This window comes from Macaca mulatta, chromosome 19 (assembly GCF_049350105.2).
Source record: "Macaca mulatta isolate MMU2019108-1 chromosome 19, T2T-MMU8v2.0, whole genome shotgun sequence".
In the NCBI taxonomy this organism is placed as follows: Eukaryota; Metazoa; Chordata; class Mammalia; order Primates; family Cercopithecidae; genus Macaca; species Macaca mulatta.
The window spans coordinates 44,042,501-44,057,661 of record NC_133424.1 but is presented as its reverse complement, the minus strand read 5'-3'; the positions used below and the strand labels follow the sequence as shown (position 1 = coordinate 44,057,661).

General features: G+C 43.2%; 1 protein-coding gene across 6 annotated transcripts in view; it reads right to left on the bottom strand.

The window, feature by feature from the left end:
• TDRD12 (tudor domain containing 12) overlaps nucleotides 1–15,161 on the bottom strand; it is a 106,722-nt gene that overhangs the window by 67,556 nt on the left and 24,005 nt on the right. For all 6 annotated transcript variants that reach the window (XM_077982052.1, XM_001087212.5, XM_077982053.1 and 3 more), the window contains 4 exons: nucleotides 13,893–13,948; nucleotides 12,530–12,615; nucleotides 6,366–6,555; nucleotides 5,711–5,803 (listed from right to left, as the gene is read on the bottom strand). In XM_077982052.1, coding sequence (XP_077838178.1) covers nucleotides 5,711–5,803; nucleotides 6,366–6,555; nucleotides 12,530–12,615; nucleotides 13,893–13,948 — 425 coding nt within the window. The remainder of the gene's footprint in view (nucleotides 1–5,710; nucleotides 5,804–6,365; nucleotides 6,556–12,529; nucleotides 12,616–13,892; nucleotides 13,949–15,161) is intronic.

The following is a 15,161-nucleotide window of genomic DNA, read 5'->3' as shown; positions in this document are numbered from 1 at the left end:
TAAATAATCACTTTAAACCCAACAGTCCTGTGAAGGTTAATCATACAAACTAGGTCATTCTTTCATCTCCAACTAAATCAGAGTCGAGAGGCCAGAGGAAAAGTATTCGAGGCACAGAGCACCTTCTTCGCCCCTCTGTTGAGGTGCACTGCCAGAATCCCAACACCAGTTTTACCTGGTAGCTGCTGAAATAACCTGCCACGACTTTAAGATTAGTTTTACCTACTGCCATCACCTACCAATCAGAGCTTGCCAGCTCCCAAAAGCTTCTCTAGTGTCAATGAGCTTCCTTTCAAAACAGTATGTAAGATTTCTCTAATAAAACACAACCTTCTCTTTTCAACAAATGGTGCTGGAACCATCCACATGCAGAAAAATGACTCTGGACACAGACCTTATACCCTTCACAAAAATCAACTCAAATGGATCTAAATGAAAAATGCAAAATACAAAACTCCTAGAAAATAACACAGGAGAAAACCTAGATGACCCTGAGTATGGCGACGGCTTTTTTTTTTTTTTTTTTTGAGATGGAGTCTCGCTCTGTTGCCCAGGCTGGAGTGCAGTGGCCGGATCTCAGCTCACTGCAAGCTCCGCCTCCCGGGTTTATGCCATTCTCCTGCCTCAGCCTCCCAAGTAGCTGGGACTACAGGCGCCCGCCACCTCGCCTGGCTAGTTTCTTGTATTTTTTTTTTTTTTTAGTAGAGATGGGGTTTCACCGTGTTCGCCAGGATGGTCTCGATCTCCTGACCTCGTGATCCGCCCGTCTCGGCCTCCTAAAGTGCTGGGATTACAGGCTTGAGCCACCGCGCCCAGCCGGCGATGGCTTTTTAGAGACAACACCAAAGGCACAATCCATGAAAGAAGCAACTGATCAGCTGGACTTCATTAAAACTGAACATTTCTGCTCTGTGAAAGATATTGTCAAGAGAATGAGAGACAAGTCACACACTGGGAGGAAATGTTTGCAAAGGACACATGTAAAAAAAGGATTGTTATCCAAAATATGCAAAGGACTCCTAAAACTCAACAATAAGAGGACAAATAAGTCAATTTAAAATAGGCAAATTTTTGCCAGGCACAGTGCGTGGCTCATGCCTGTAATCCCAGCACTTTGGGAGGCCAAGGCAGGCGGATCATTTGAGGTAGGTGGATCACTTGAGCTCAGGAGTTCGAGACCAGCCTGGCCAACATGGTAAAACCCCGTCTCTACTGAAAATATACAAACTAGCCAGGCATGGTGGTGGGCACCTTAATCCCAGCTACTCGGGGGGCTGAGGCAGGAGGCTTGAACCTGGGAGGCAGAGGTTGCCATGAGCTGAGATCACACCACTGCACTCCAGCCTGGCTGACAGCGCACGACTCCATCTCTAAATTAATAAATGAATAAGGAAATCCTGAAGAGACATCTCATCTGAGAAGATACATCAACAGTAAATAAGCATATGAAAAGATGCTCACGTCATATGTCATTAGAGAAATGCAAATTGAAATAATGATATTCCACTACACCCCTATTAGAATGACCAAAATCCAGAACACATTCTGCAAAATAACATGTCTGTAATCTTCCAAAGAGCAAGGTCATGAAAATCAAGGAGACCCAGGAAATGTCCCAGAGGAAAGACTAAAGAAACGTGTTCTCTAAATGAAACAAGTGATGCTGAACGACGTCTCTTTGCTATAAAGGGAGTATTAGGATAATCAGCAAAATCTGAATGGTACCTGGGAGTTACATGATCACAATATTCAATGTTAATCTTCACACTCTGATCATTGTATTGTGGATATTTTTGAGAATGTCCTCCTTTCTAGGAAAAACTCAAGTATTGCGGAATCAGGTTAGTAACTTATTCTCAAATGGTTTGGGGAAAAAGTAATTTGTAATACTCTCCAACTTTTCTGTAAGTTTGTAATTATTGTAAAATAAAAAATGTACTGAGAAGATGGATGTAAACTCTATGGAAGCAGAGACTTTGTTTCCCTCCTAAGAATCCCTAGAAAAGCACCTGACAGTGAGGGCTTCATAAATAACTGATGAATGAATGAATATGGGTTAGGGGCATGAGAGCGAACTTGCCCTAGAAATCAAGACAATGTCTAAAGTTAACAAGCCTAGTAACAGTAAAATATACCTAATTATTTTAAAATCTGGAGATAACTACCAAAATAAATAACTTTAAAAAGTGAGTTTATCTCTAGGGGACATTCTGGGGTAAGAAGAGGTTGCAAATAAAAAAAATTATTTTTCACTGTAGCCCTTCTGTAATATGTGATTGTTTGATCAAGTATTAGCAAATCAAGTATTAGCAAAGTATTATACTTTGATTCTTAAAAATATTAGGCAACTTCAAAGAGAAACACCAAAAACTAACTGAAATATAACTTAAGTACCTTCTCACAATAATTAAAGGAAAGGGAAATCTATACTTAGAAAAGTAACATCTAATAATTCTGTTTTTTACACGCCAATTCAAGTCACACCTCACATTATCTTTTTCTTTTGTTTTTGTTCACCATAACCTTTTCCTTTTCAAAGATAAGCATAGTTCATTCTAGTACTGACTGTAATAAGCAGGAAACAATTACTGCCCAGCAAGCTGGGACTCCTGAAAGTAATTTTGACGTATCACGCAATGGAAAGCCACGCGATAATTAAACACAATGATGTAGTGCCTGGTATTTTTATTCCTCCAATGGAAAAAGAACATAAACGGAAAGAATACACTCCCATCAACAACAGGTTCTACCTTCTGCTGTAATTCTCACCTGAGGATCCCCTACAAGAGGCATATGAGAATCTGGGGCAGAGGCCACATGTGCTGCGGCTGCCACAGGTCAGGCGCTGAGCCAAGCACACTGCACGATGGCCCAGTTCAGCAACTCCCAGGGGGATGGGAACGACACCTCTCCATGTCCCAGAGAAGGAAGCAGCCTGATACCCTGACAGTCTCACATCAGAGTCTATGTCCTTAAACACATTCTACCGGATATATTTGACCTACAAAGGGGTTCAGCCATATACTAAGTAAAATACACTACAAAGAGGTATGTATAGTAGGATCCTATTTCTGTGAAATAAAAATTATACAAATACCCTCTGGAAAACTTCGGAAAGAAAGGTATTTTATTTTATTTTATTTTATTTTATTTATTTTATTTTATTTTTTATTTTTGAGCCAGAGTCTCACTCTGTCACCCAAGTTGGAGTGCAGTGGCACAATCTTGGTTCACTGCAACCTCTGCCTCCTGGGTTCAAGTGATTCTCCTGCTGCAGCCTCCTTTGAGGCCAGGAGGTTGAGGCTGCGGTGAGCTGTGATCACACTACTGCAATCAAGCCTGGGCAACAGAGCGAGACCCTGTCTCAAAAAAAAAAAAAAAAAAATTCCCAGACGGAGACATGCTAGAACTCCAGGAGCCTTCTAGTCTTCCCCTACCTCCCACTCCATGTACAGATGGGCAGATGCAGGCTCTTGGAAGGTCAAGGCTCCCATCAAGCCAGTGGTGGACTCAGGATTAGAACACATATCTCCTGGCTTCTAGCCCCAAGCTTGTTCTCTCCACACTGTGTTGCCACCCTTACCTTCAATGCAAAAGAGTCTACAGGGTTCACTCCTCCTTTTTACATTCTAGTTTCTCATTTCATCATGTAGCAAATAAGCTCTTGAGTAGCTGGGACTACAGGCACACGCCACCATGACTGGCTAATTTTTGTATTTTTAGCAGAGACGGGGTTTCACCATGTTGGCCAGGCTGGTCTCAAACTGCTAACCTCAGGTGATCCACCTGTGTCGGTCTCCCAAAGTGCTGGGATTACAGGCATGAGTCACCGTGCCTGGCCTTTTATTTTATTTTATTTTATTTTATTTTATTTTATTTTATTTTATTTTATTTGTTTTCTGAGACAGAGTCTTACTCTGTCACCCAGGCTGGAGTGCAATGACACAATCTTGGCTCACTGCAACCTCCACCTCCCAGTTCAAGCCATTCTCCAGCCTCAGTCTCCGGAGTAGCTGGGACTACAGGCATGCACAACCACACCCGGCTAATTTTTGTAGTTTTAGTAGAGATGGGGTTTCACCATATTGGCCAGGCTGCTCTTGAAATGCCAGCCTCAAGTGATCTGCCAGCCTTGACCTCCCAAAGTGCTGGGATTATAGGTGTGAGCCACTGCACCTAGTCCCGACTCTACAATTTTAAAAAGTAGGCAGTGAGATGACAGGTTTTTACAATTTGGGCTATTGATAGCAGCAAAAGGCAGTCAAATGCCTAGGGAGGTAGGGGTGGGTCCCTGATGAAACCCAATTTTCAAGCAGAAACCAGTTTAAAGCTCAGCTACAAGTCTCAGGTAATATACACACTGGATTGAGAAACTGTCTTCCTGTTTGGCATTTTTTCCTCTGATTGATCTCTACCTCCTACTTATTTCATATACACCTACCCTCTCCTAGTTGGTTTTCTACACTGTCATACCCACCTTTGAGTGGTGTGTTTGGTTTAACCTTTTTTGCATATTCACTAACCAATCAGCATACACTCTCCATTCTGAGTCCATAAAAAGTTCCAGCCTGGCCACACTGAGACAGAAACCACCTGTCCAAGAAGAATGAGGTTACACTGAGAGCTGTTCCATCACTCCATAAAATTCTCCTCTGCCCATCCTCACTCTTCTAACTGGCAGCATAACCTTATTCTTCTTGGACACAGGACAAGAGCTTGGGAACCGCCAAATGCAGATACAATCTATAGCACAGGTGGGCCGAGTGGGTAGGGAGCCTCCAGCGGCCAGGCCCAGGGCTGAGCAAGGCCCAGGTCGGGGACAGGGTGGGCACTGCCAGCCATGAAGGACTCTCTGGTTGGCACAGTGGCTGAGAAAAATCCTTTGCATCCTTCCTTCTCTATGATGAGCAACATTAACAAAGTAATTGAAAATAATTTAAAGTACAGGGAATGTTTTAGTTGGCTAAAGCTTTAATGTAGTTGTGGTTTACTACAGATGCACATGAAATATTACACCCACAGGTATCAGTAAGTCCTTACTTGACTCATCAATAGGTTCTTGGAAACCATGGATTTAAGGGAAACAAAGTACAGTAGGCCCTCAAATTAAGTTGCTTTGCTTAAGGTTGCTTCGTTTCACTTTGTTTCACTGAAGTCAGTTTCCAAGAACCTATCCAAGACATGAAGTGAGGCCTTCCTAGACACACATCCAGCATAAGAGTGAAATGGTGGAGGAACCACCACAGAGGGTGAGCCAGGCATCAACGGGGCTGACACATTTCACCCTCACCCAGCAATTCCAATTCATAAAATATCTTGAAGACTGGAATTAAAAACTATGTATTTCTGCCCTCATAAGCATGTCTTCCCTATTTTTACGCATCCTGTTGCCTAAGTGAAAAATCAATCATAAATACATATGTACACTCTGAGGACAGATAATGATTACTGGTCAATGGCTAGGCTGGAAAAAAATCAGTCCTGCACATGAACAGGTGCCTGTTATGTTATTTACATGACAGTAAAATTTCTAAGTATGAAATGCAGGACACGTGATCTCTTTCAGCATCTACATCACAGATTGGTTACACTAAATTAAGAAAAGAGAGAGAATTACCATAGCCCTTCTAGACAACCTTTCTAATCTTTAAAAAGCTAAGAATACTTTTTTCATGCTGCCTATGAAATAAACCACATTAGCAGAACTCACCCGGTGCTGTGGCTGTTGGCCTGAGGTCACCGACAATACCCCTGCGCCATGTATGCTGCAGAGATTGTGCCAGAAAATTTAAACCATGTGAATCTGATAGAAAGAATAAATTTCAGAATTAAAGCATGAAATAAAACCCCAAATAAAAATGTGAACTTGTTAGTACACTACTTCTGCTCTTGCTTTTGCTCTGAGGTTACAGGACACCTGACTAAGGGACACAAGGCGAGGGGACTAAAAATCAGGTGTGGACAGAAATGTCAGAAATTGTTTCCACAGTCCGTGACTAGCTCTTATATTTTCATGCTAAGGGTTATTTGTGATAAATAGCTCTTTTTAAAAGTATCTAAAAGTCTAAATACTCAAAATCTTGTTTTGTTAGTATCTCTAAATTACAAACATTTGGACTTCTAACAACATAACTCAATGTTAATAAGAAATTGAGGGCAGTTTTTTTCCTGGTCTAATAAACACAAACTGTGGCACTTTAGGACCTCAAAATCTGTCACAGCCTCATCAGGATTAAACTTTAAATATTAAACAGAGTCCAAGTCTTTGTCTCCATGTGGGGAAAAGTCTGTACAACTTATACCTATACACTAAGATTACTAATAAAACAATGTAAGGGAAATTGATATGATGAGAATCTACTCACCTTCCATTCCTTGAACGTCTTTTCCTTGCAAAAACATTGGCCAGAGTGTAAGTGCCGGATTGAGTTTATTGAAGGAGGGTGCTGATTTTATATTCAATCTTGGTTTTTCTAAATATTGAAGGTTTTTATTCTTCGTAGGTGATATATAACAAGCATAGTTCTTTGCAACAAGATCATCATTAACACAAACCTGTAAAATTTTAAACATTTCGTGAATGAGACAAATACAGTCAAGCAGTTTTAAAGGAAATATTCCAAACTTAACCCCAAAGTTCTATCTTCAGAGAAATTATTTTATAGAACATAATCTGATCGAAACAGATTTGACTCCTGCTCTGGTAAGCCAATTACTTCCCACCAATCCTGAGGAAGAAAAACAGAAGCACCTGTGAGAAACACAAGAGGCGTTTTCTCGGACATAAGCTCTGTAGTGCTAAAACTACCTGGCCAGGCAAAAACCTGGTGGGAGGACAGAGACAAAACACGAACCATAAAAGGAAAACCTGTTATACTGGATTTGCTCAGAATTTTAAATTTCTGCTCTTCAAGAGAATAAAGAGATGAGGCAAAATTATTTTAAAATCAAGTATCCAGATGACATGTATCCAGAATATATAAGGAACTCACAAAACTCAATAAAACGAAAACAACACAATTAAAATATGTGCAAACAATCTGAATGTCTGCTTCATCAAATTCTGAAGATTGCAAATAAGCATATAAAACCATCATTAGTCATTAGGGAAATGCAAATTTAAACCACAATGAGGTGCTACTGCACACTTGGCAGAATGTTTACACAAGTGACATGGAGGAACTGGAACTCTCATTGCTGAGGCGAAGGTAAAATAGTCTACCACTTTGGAAAACAATATGGCAGTTTCTTAACACCTACAGTATGATCCAAAAGTTTGACTCCTAGGTAATGTTTGAGAGAAATGAAAGCACAGGTCCACAGGAAGACTTGTACATGGATATATCTATAAGGGCCCTATGGCCACAACCCAAATATCCATCAACGAGTTAATGGGTAAATACACTATAGTATATCCTACACAATGGAAGAGGACTTGGCAACAAAAGGAACAAATATGGATGCATCTTAAAATAATTTTGCCAAATGAAAGAAGCCAGACCAAAAAACAAAACACCCTGGGACATACCCTGGTGCCACCTTTGGGAGCTGGTAAAGGATTGCTGGCCTACATGCTTTTCCTCTGGCAGTTATGATCTCATACATCCACTATAAGCTCTCTCGGCTAAGCACGAACCTCCCTGCCTGCTGCACTTTAAAGTAAGACCAACATGGAGAAACCCCATCTCTACTAAAAATACAAAATTATCCGGGCGTGGTGGCACATGCCTGTAATCCCGGCTACTTGGGAAGGCTGAGGCTGGAGAACTGCTTGAACCCAGGAGGCAGAGGTTACGGTGAGCTGAGATCACGCCATTGCACTCCAGCCTGGGCCACCAGAGCAAAATTCCGTCTCCAAAAAAAAGAAAAAAAAAAAAATAGAGTCATTATCAGCATACAACCTACATGGTTAGAAAGAGACCTACTTTTGAAAAGCAAGAAGAAAGCAAGTTTATACAGAATTTATTTTAAAAAGAGATGTCTTATAAGACTGGTCCTTACAGGATAGGTCTCTTAAGTATGAAATTTTTTTAAAAAAATGATTGGTTCTGTAGCCAATATTTTGGTGGGGTTTTTTTTGTTTGTTTTTGAGACAGGGTCTTACTCTGTCACACAGACTGGAATGCAGTGCTGTCATCTTGGCTCACTGCATTCTCTGCCTCCCAGGCGCAAGCAATCCTCCCACTTCAACCTTCCAAGTAGCTAGGACTACAGGTGCAAGCCATCACACCTAGCTAATTTTTGTATTTTTTGTAGAGACAAGGTTTCACCATGTTGCCCAGGATGGTCTCAAACTCCAGAGCTCAAGCAAGCCACCCACATCAGCCTCCCAAAGTGCTGGGATTAAACAGGTGTAAGCCAAACCTTTGGGCGATTTTGGTATTTTTACTAAGTTACAAAATAAGTAATAAAAAGTCATAGGTAAAATGAACCAGGATGTGGGGAATCCAAAATGCAATATAAGCAGTAACAAATGAACCCCATTACAAAAGAATAACATAATCACACTGAAGAAGATGCGAAAGAGAAAAAACAACCTAAGTAACTTTGGCAGACAGTATTTTGGCTGCATAATGTGAAGGCTGAATACAAATTTTGTTTTCACAGGAGTGTGGGTTAGCAATCCTGAAATTACTTAATGTAAATACATGGATGAGTCAAATACGTAGACTGTAGCCAAATAGAGTAGGTTTCTCACTGTTGGAGAAGGGGGTTAAGAATAAGGGGTCAGGCATGGTGGTGTGTGCTTATAGTCCCACCTACTTGAGAGGGTGTGGCTGGAGGATCACTTGAGCCCAGGAATTCCAGGCCAGCCTGAACAACATAGCAAGACCCTGTCTCAAAAAAATAAATGAATAAATAAGGAAAGGAGAGAGTTAGAATGAACCCTATGGTACTGGATTCAAATCAGAAGTATCAAAGCTCTTAATATGTGTACAGATGGATATAGAAATATAGATTTGTGTGTGCATGGGAATAAGTACATACATACATTTCATAATATTTTCTGCTGAGAGGACCTATGATCATGACACTCCAGTTGGAACAAGCACACCAAGGCGGGCGGATCACAAGGTCAGGAGATCGAGACCATCCTGGCTAACATGGTGAAACCCTATCTCTACTAAATATACAAAAAATTAGCCAGGCGTGGTGGCAGGCGCCTGTAGTCCTAGCTACTCAGGAGGCTGAGGCAGGAGAATGGCATGAACCCAGAAGGCGGAGCTTGCAGTGAGCAGAGATCACGCCAGTACACTCCAGCCTGAGTGATTCCATCTCAAAAAAAAAAAAAAAAAAAAAAAAAAAAGAAGTGGCTGATTCTAGGGCTAGGGCTGGCAAATAACAAAATGATAAACATTGTGGCACAGAGAGTAAAGAGGGTTCAAGTAATGATGGGGCACACTGAAAGTATACAAAAGCCCCTTTGAAGGAGCATCTAATGGCCAGAATCCAATGCAATGTGAGCAAGGCAATAATGATAGTCATAGATTAGAACTCCCCAAATAAAATACATTTCCAAAAGTCCATATTAATGCAAATTATCGAATAATTAATATACGGGGGAGGAGGGAGGGTTCTTTGGTATAAAATTCCAATTAAAAATGCAGAAGGGGGCCAGGCGTGGTGGCTCACACCTGTAATCCCAGCACTTTGGGAGGCCGAGGCGGGTGCATCACCTAAGGTCAAGAGTTCGAGACCAGCCTGGCCAACATAGTAAAACCCCATCTCTACTAAAAATACAAAAAATTAGCCGGGTGTGGTGGTGGGCACCTGTTATCCCAGCTACTCTGGAGGTTGAGGTAGGAGAATTGCTTGAACCTGGGAGGCGGAGGCGGCAGAGAGCCAAGATTGCACCATTGCACTCCAGCCTGGGCAACAAGAACGAAACTCTGTCTAAAAAAAAAAAATGCAGAAGGGGGCCAGGCGTGATGGCTAACGCCTGTAATCCCAGCACTTTGAGAGGCTGAGGCGGGCAGATCACTTGAGGTCAGGAGTCTGAGACCAGCCTGGCCAACTTGGTAAAACCCCGTCTCTACTTAAAACATAAAAATTAGCTGTGCGTGGTGGCGTGTGCCTGTAATCCCAGCTACTCAGGAGACTGAGGCAGGAGAATCACTTGAACCTGGGAAGTAGAGGTTGCAGTGAGCTGAGATTGCACCACTGCACTCCAGCCTGGGCGACAGAGCAAGACTCCATCTCAAAAACAATAAATAAATAAATAATAAAAATTAAAAATGCAGAAGGGGCTGGGCGTGGTGGCTCACACCTGTGATCCCAGCACTTTGGGAGGATAAGGCGAGAAGACTGCCTGTTGAGACCAGCCTGAGCAACATAATGAAATCCCGTCTCCACAAAAAATTACATGGGCGTGGTGGTGCACACCTGTAGTCTCAACTACTTGTGAAGTTGAGGAAGGAGGATCCCTTGGGCCCAGGAGGTTGAGGCTGCAGCAAGCTACAATTGTGCTACTGTACTCCAACCTAGGAGACAGAGAGAGACAGACAGGAGGGGAGGGGAGAGGAGAAAAATGTAGAGGGAAAGATGAAACACGTATACACCACAGTGATATCTTTCACAGCCAAGAATCATTGATGGAATGGTTATCTGCAGCCTCAAAGTAGGCCCCCACAAGATACTTACTAATTTCAAAGGGACAAAATAACACCTCTATACAGGAAAAACCTGGCAAACACCACAGTAACCAGGTGATCAACATCCACATCACAAAATGTGGTACATATACACCACGGAATACTATGCAGCCATAAAAGGGAACAAGATTGTGCCCTTTGCAAGGACATGGATGGAGCTAGAAGCCATTATCCTCAGCAAACTAATGCAGGAACAGAAAAACAAACACTGCATGTTCTCACTTATAAGTGGGAGCTGAATGATGAGAACACATAGACACTGGGGGGAACAACACCCACTGGGGCCTGTCAGGGGGTGGAGAGGGGGGAGGGAGAGCATCAGGGAAGAATAGCTAATGGATGTTGGGCTTAATACCTAGGTCACGGGATGATCTGTGCAGCAAACCACCATGGAACACATTTACCTATGTAACAAACTTGCACGTCCTGCACATGTACCCCGAACTTAAAAGTTGAAGGGAAAAAACCATTCACATCACTAGTAATTAGACATACTGACGTCATAAACCCCTGCTGGGATGCACTGAGAAGGGCACAGTACCACTTCTGTGGTCTTCTTGCCAAAAATGCACAGCCTTAATACAATGATGAAAAATATCAGGCAAACCAAATTGAGGAACATTCTACAAAACCACTGGCCACTGCTCTTCCAAAGCAGTCAATGCCATGAGAGGCATGGAAGTACTGAGGAGCTGTCACAGGCCAGAGGAGGGGAAGGAGACATGACAAACAGGTGCGGTGGCGGGGGGGCGCGCAGTGCTGGAGCAGATCCTAGATCAGAGAAAGGAAATCAGCGGGGAAACTGGCAACATTCATCTGTCTGCAGGTTTTCAGTGGTATTTTATCAATGTTACTTTTCTGGTTTTAAAAACTGTACTGTGGTTTTGTGCTATGTTAACATCAGGACAACCTGGGCAAAGCATTTCCCAAAATGTCTGCACTATTTCTGCATCTCTTCTGTAAGTCTAAAACTATTTCAAAATACAATTTTTAAAAAATCCATGGTTAAGGTACCCTCCAGGGGCTCTGAGCAGTCCTGGATGTGCCCCTTCTATCCACTTCTGCCCAGTGCTGAGCTATGCCCTGAGCCATCCTTCAGAGAGGGCAGAGGCCAAAATGCTAGCAGCTGGCACCTGGCAGAGGTAGGGGCTGCTCACATGTGATGTCCACTTTCTTTCTGCTTGTGATCTTAATTCTTTTTTTTTTTTTTTTTTTTTGAGACAGAGTCTCGCTATGTCGCCCAGGGTGGAGTGCAGTGGCCGGATCTCAGCTCACTGCAAGCTCCGCCTCCCGGGTTTTTACACCATTCTCCTGCCTCAGCCTCCCGAGTAGCCGGGACTACAGGCGCCCACCACCTCGCCCGGCTAGTTTTTTGTATTTTTTAGTAGAGACGGGGTTTCACCGTGTTAGCCAGGATGGTCTCGAACTCCTGACCTCGTGATCCGCCCGTCTCGGCCTCCCAAAGTGCTGGGATTACAGGCTTGAGCCACCGCGCCCGGCCGATCTTAATTCTTTACAGTAAGCACATGTTACATACAGTGAGAATGTCTAGGGGGAAAGGCAGTGAACTAATGCTACAGCAAATTAGCATATTTATAAAAATCATGTTCCCTGAGAAGAATACAACATTTCATGCTCATCACTATAGGAACAATTTCTTGGCCATTTTAAAATAAAATGCCAAAGTCATTTTTTAAAGTAATCAAAAGAAGAAAATACAGACCTAGCTAACTTCAGGTCTAAGGTAGACCTTAAGAGATTAAGACAATTTCTATGCTGTATGAACTACAGTGTTTTTCTTGGCATTTATTCTGTTTTATTAAAGTAAAATTTAAAATCACGATGAAATATTTTAAAAATACAATTCTTTCACTTACCTTTTCATCTTTTATAGTTACATAAAGGTAAACCTCAAATGTATCTTCTTCCACAGCACATAATCTGGCTTCCACCTGGGTAGTTGCTAAACAGCATAAATGAAAACACAAATTAGCTGATGTTAAAAGTATATTTGAAACAATCATGACTATTTCTCACCTAGTAACCTCTGCTAACCACTTAAGAGTGCCCAAATGGCTTCCTCGGGCAGGACCAGGGGGAGCATGTTAGGAAAAAGCACTCCTGATTGCGGAGTGGATCAGGAGTCCTGTCCCTGTCAACAGGTTCCTGTGCCACCCTGTGAATACCTCCTCAAGCATAGTTCCTGGTATTCTCTTCTCCCCCACTCCTCCCAAACCCAGATTTCCAGTGCCAGGCCTTCATCTGAGGTCCGTTCTACCCTGCAAAGCCCCACGGAGTGCAGCACCCAGCTACTCCCTTAGAGACTCAAAACCCCATAGCAGCAGCATCACTGCCACCTACCGGGCGCTGTGCTAAGTCCTTTAGAAACCTTCTTTCGCTGAGTTCTTACCACTACCTTCAAGGTAAGTACAGTGGTCACATCACAGGTGAGGAGACCAGGCTCAGAGGCTAAGTCACTTGCCTGAGCCACTGAGGACTAGATGGCCGGCCTCCTCCAGACTCGCATTCTCATCTCCCAGCAGCCCCCGTGGCCCACAGGGCCAAAACTCCAGTCCCAGTGACCTCCCAGCCTCCCACCGCTCCCAGGTCAAAGGATCTGGCTCCTCCTCTACCCAGACAATGGCACAGCACAGGAGAGGGGCCAGGACCCAACGAGGTACCAGGCAGCACCCCAGGCATTTCCCACCCACCAACCCTCTCACTGAAACCAGGTATCTGACTGCCAGGGGTCACGACAGATCCCACAAAATACACTGTTTATAGTCACTGATATAAAATAAAAAGAACAGCTGAAGACATTTTATTCATCTTAAATTAGCAGTAATGAATATTACACAATAAATATCCATTTACTATCTCTTGCTCACTAAAAATGCTAGATTTTTCATCAATTACTGGTCCAATAAGATCCACATGAATTTATTTTGCAGCGCCGCAGCTTTTATGCAAACAAAGAGGCAAGCCTTATTACTGTGTAAGGGTTCCCTTGTACAAACAGCCCCCTGCTGATCTTAGCTGTCAATTACTGACATCCACAGCCACTAGAGGGGCAGAGTTACTGTGGCACTTGAGCTGGAAGAAGCCCCAGGTAGCTTAGGGAACTCCTCTGAGGAGGGCTGTTTGGCCAACAGGGGCATCTCCAACCCCCTCCAGCAGCAGAACCTGGGCCTCTGTGGGTGTCACTTCCAGGCAGGCTGCAGTGATCAGGCACTGGCTTACCTTTGAGAAGGTTCTGAAAGTACTGAATAGCTGCACTGTCCCACTTCTTGGCAGGTCTGGAACAGCGAACAGATGCAACTTCATTACATAAAAATCTGAGGCTAGCACACCAACAGCATTTTGTAAACCATACACTGGACGTTTCTCACACTACATATGGAACATGTGATGCAGATGATGGGGCGCCTGGCGCTGGCCCTGCTCTGGGGGTGAGGATCCCACCGTATCCTGCAACACGCTCTTCTCAACACTGTCAGCTGCACTGGTGCAGACTCAAAGCACAGAGGTGCCACTGAGAATGACCTGTGCTCACCACCGCACTGTCTGTCACGACACCACCATCCCTAGACAAATCAGTCTCCCCAGCCAGAACACAAGCTCCTGGGACAGGGATCCTAAGTGTGCAGCGTCTAGCACAGTCTGGCACAGAGAGGGCACAACACATGCTGGTACACCAACACCCTCACAGGCAGTCGTGGGACAGCCAGATACTATCTTTGTTTCATTTTCATTTTTTTGAGACAGGGTCTCTCTCTGTTACCCAGGTTGGAGTGCAGTGGCATGAACACAGCTCACTGCAGCCTTGAACTCCTGGGTTCAAGGGATCCTCTCATCTCAGCCTCCCGAGAAGCGAGGACTACAGGTGTGCCACACCACACCCAGCGATTTAAAAAAAAAAAATTTATAGAGAGAGGGTCTAGCTATGTTGCCCAGGCTGGTCTCAAACTCCTGGGCTCAAGCGATCCTCCTGCCTTGGCCTCCCAAAGTGCTGGGATTACAGGCATGAGCTAATGCAGTGGGTCTCAGCTACTATAAAACTACTGTTCCTCACTCTGCTGACCCTAGCGCCCTCTCACTGGCTCCCATCTTACCCTATCATCTTGTCCTTTCTACATCTTTCTTAGGCTTTGCAAAGAAAATTGTAGGAAAAGCTGTAGAAAGTGGGGAAAGAGGAGAAACTTGGAAGCAAGGAAAAAAATAAAATGTAAAGTCAGAATGACGTTTTATGTTTCTTCTGATTTTATGTACCAGAGATGCCACCACCATCCTCCAAGAACTGTTTTAAAGATCAAATGAGATAATGTACATAGAACACTTAGCCCAGTGCCTGGATATAATCATTACTCAAAAATGTTGGTTATTTTTATTCTTATAAGAAAGATATTAAGCAATTCAAGGAATTACAAAGGATTTATAAAAGGCAGTAAAGGCAGTGGTTCTAAAACTTTGTTACACACAAAGAATCACCTAATAATTAGCTTTTTTAAA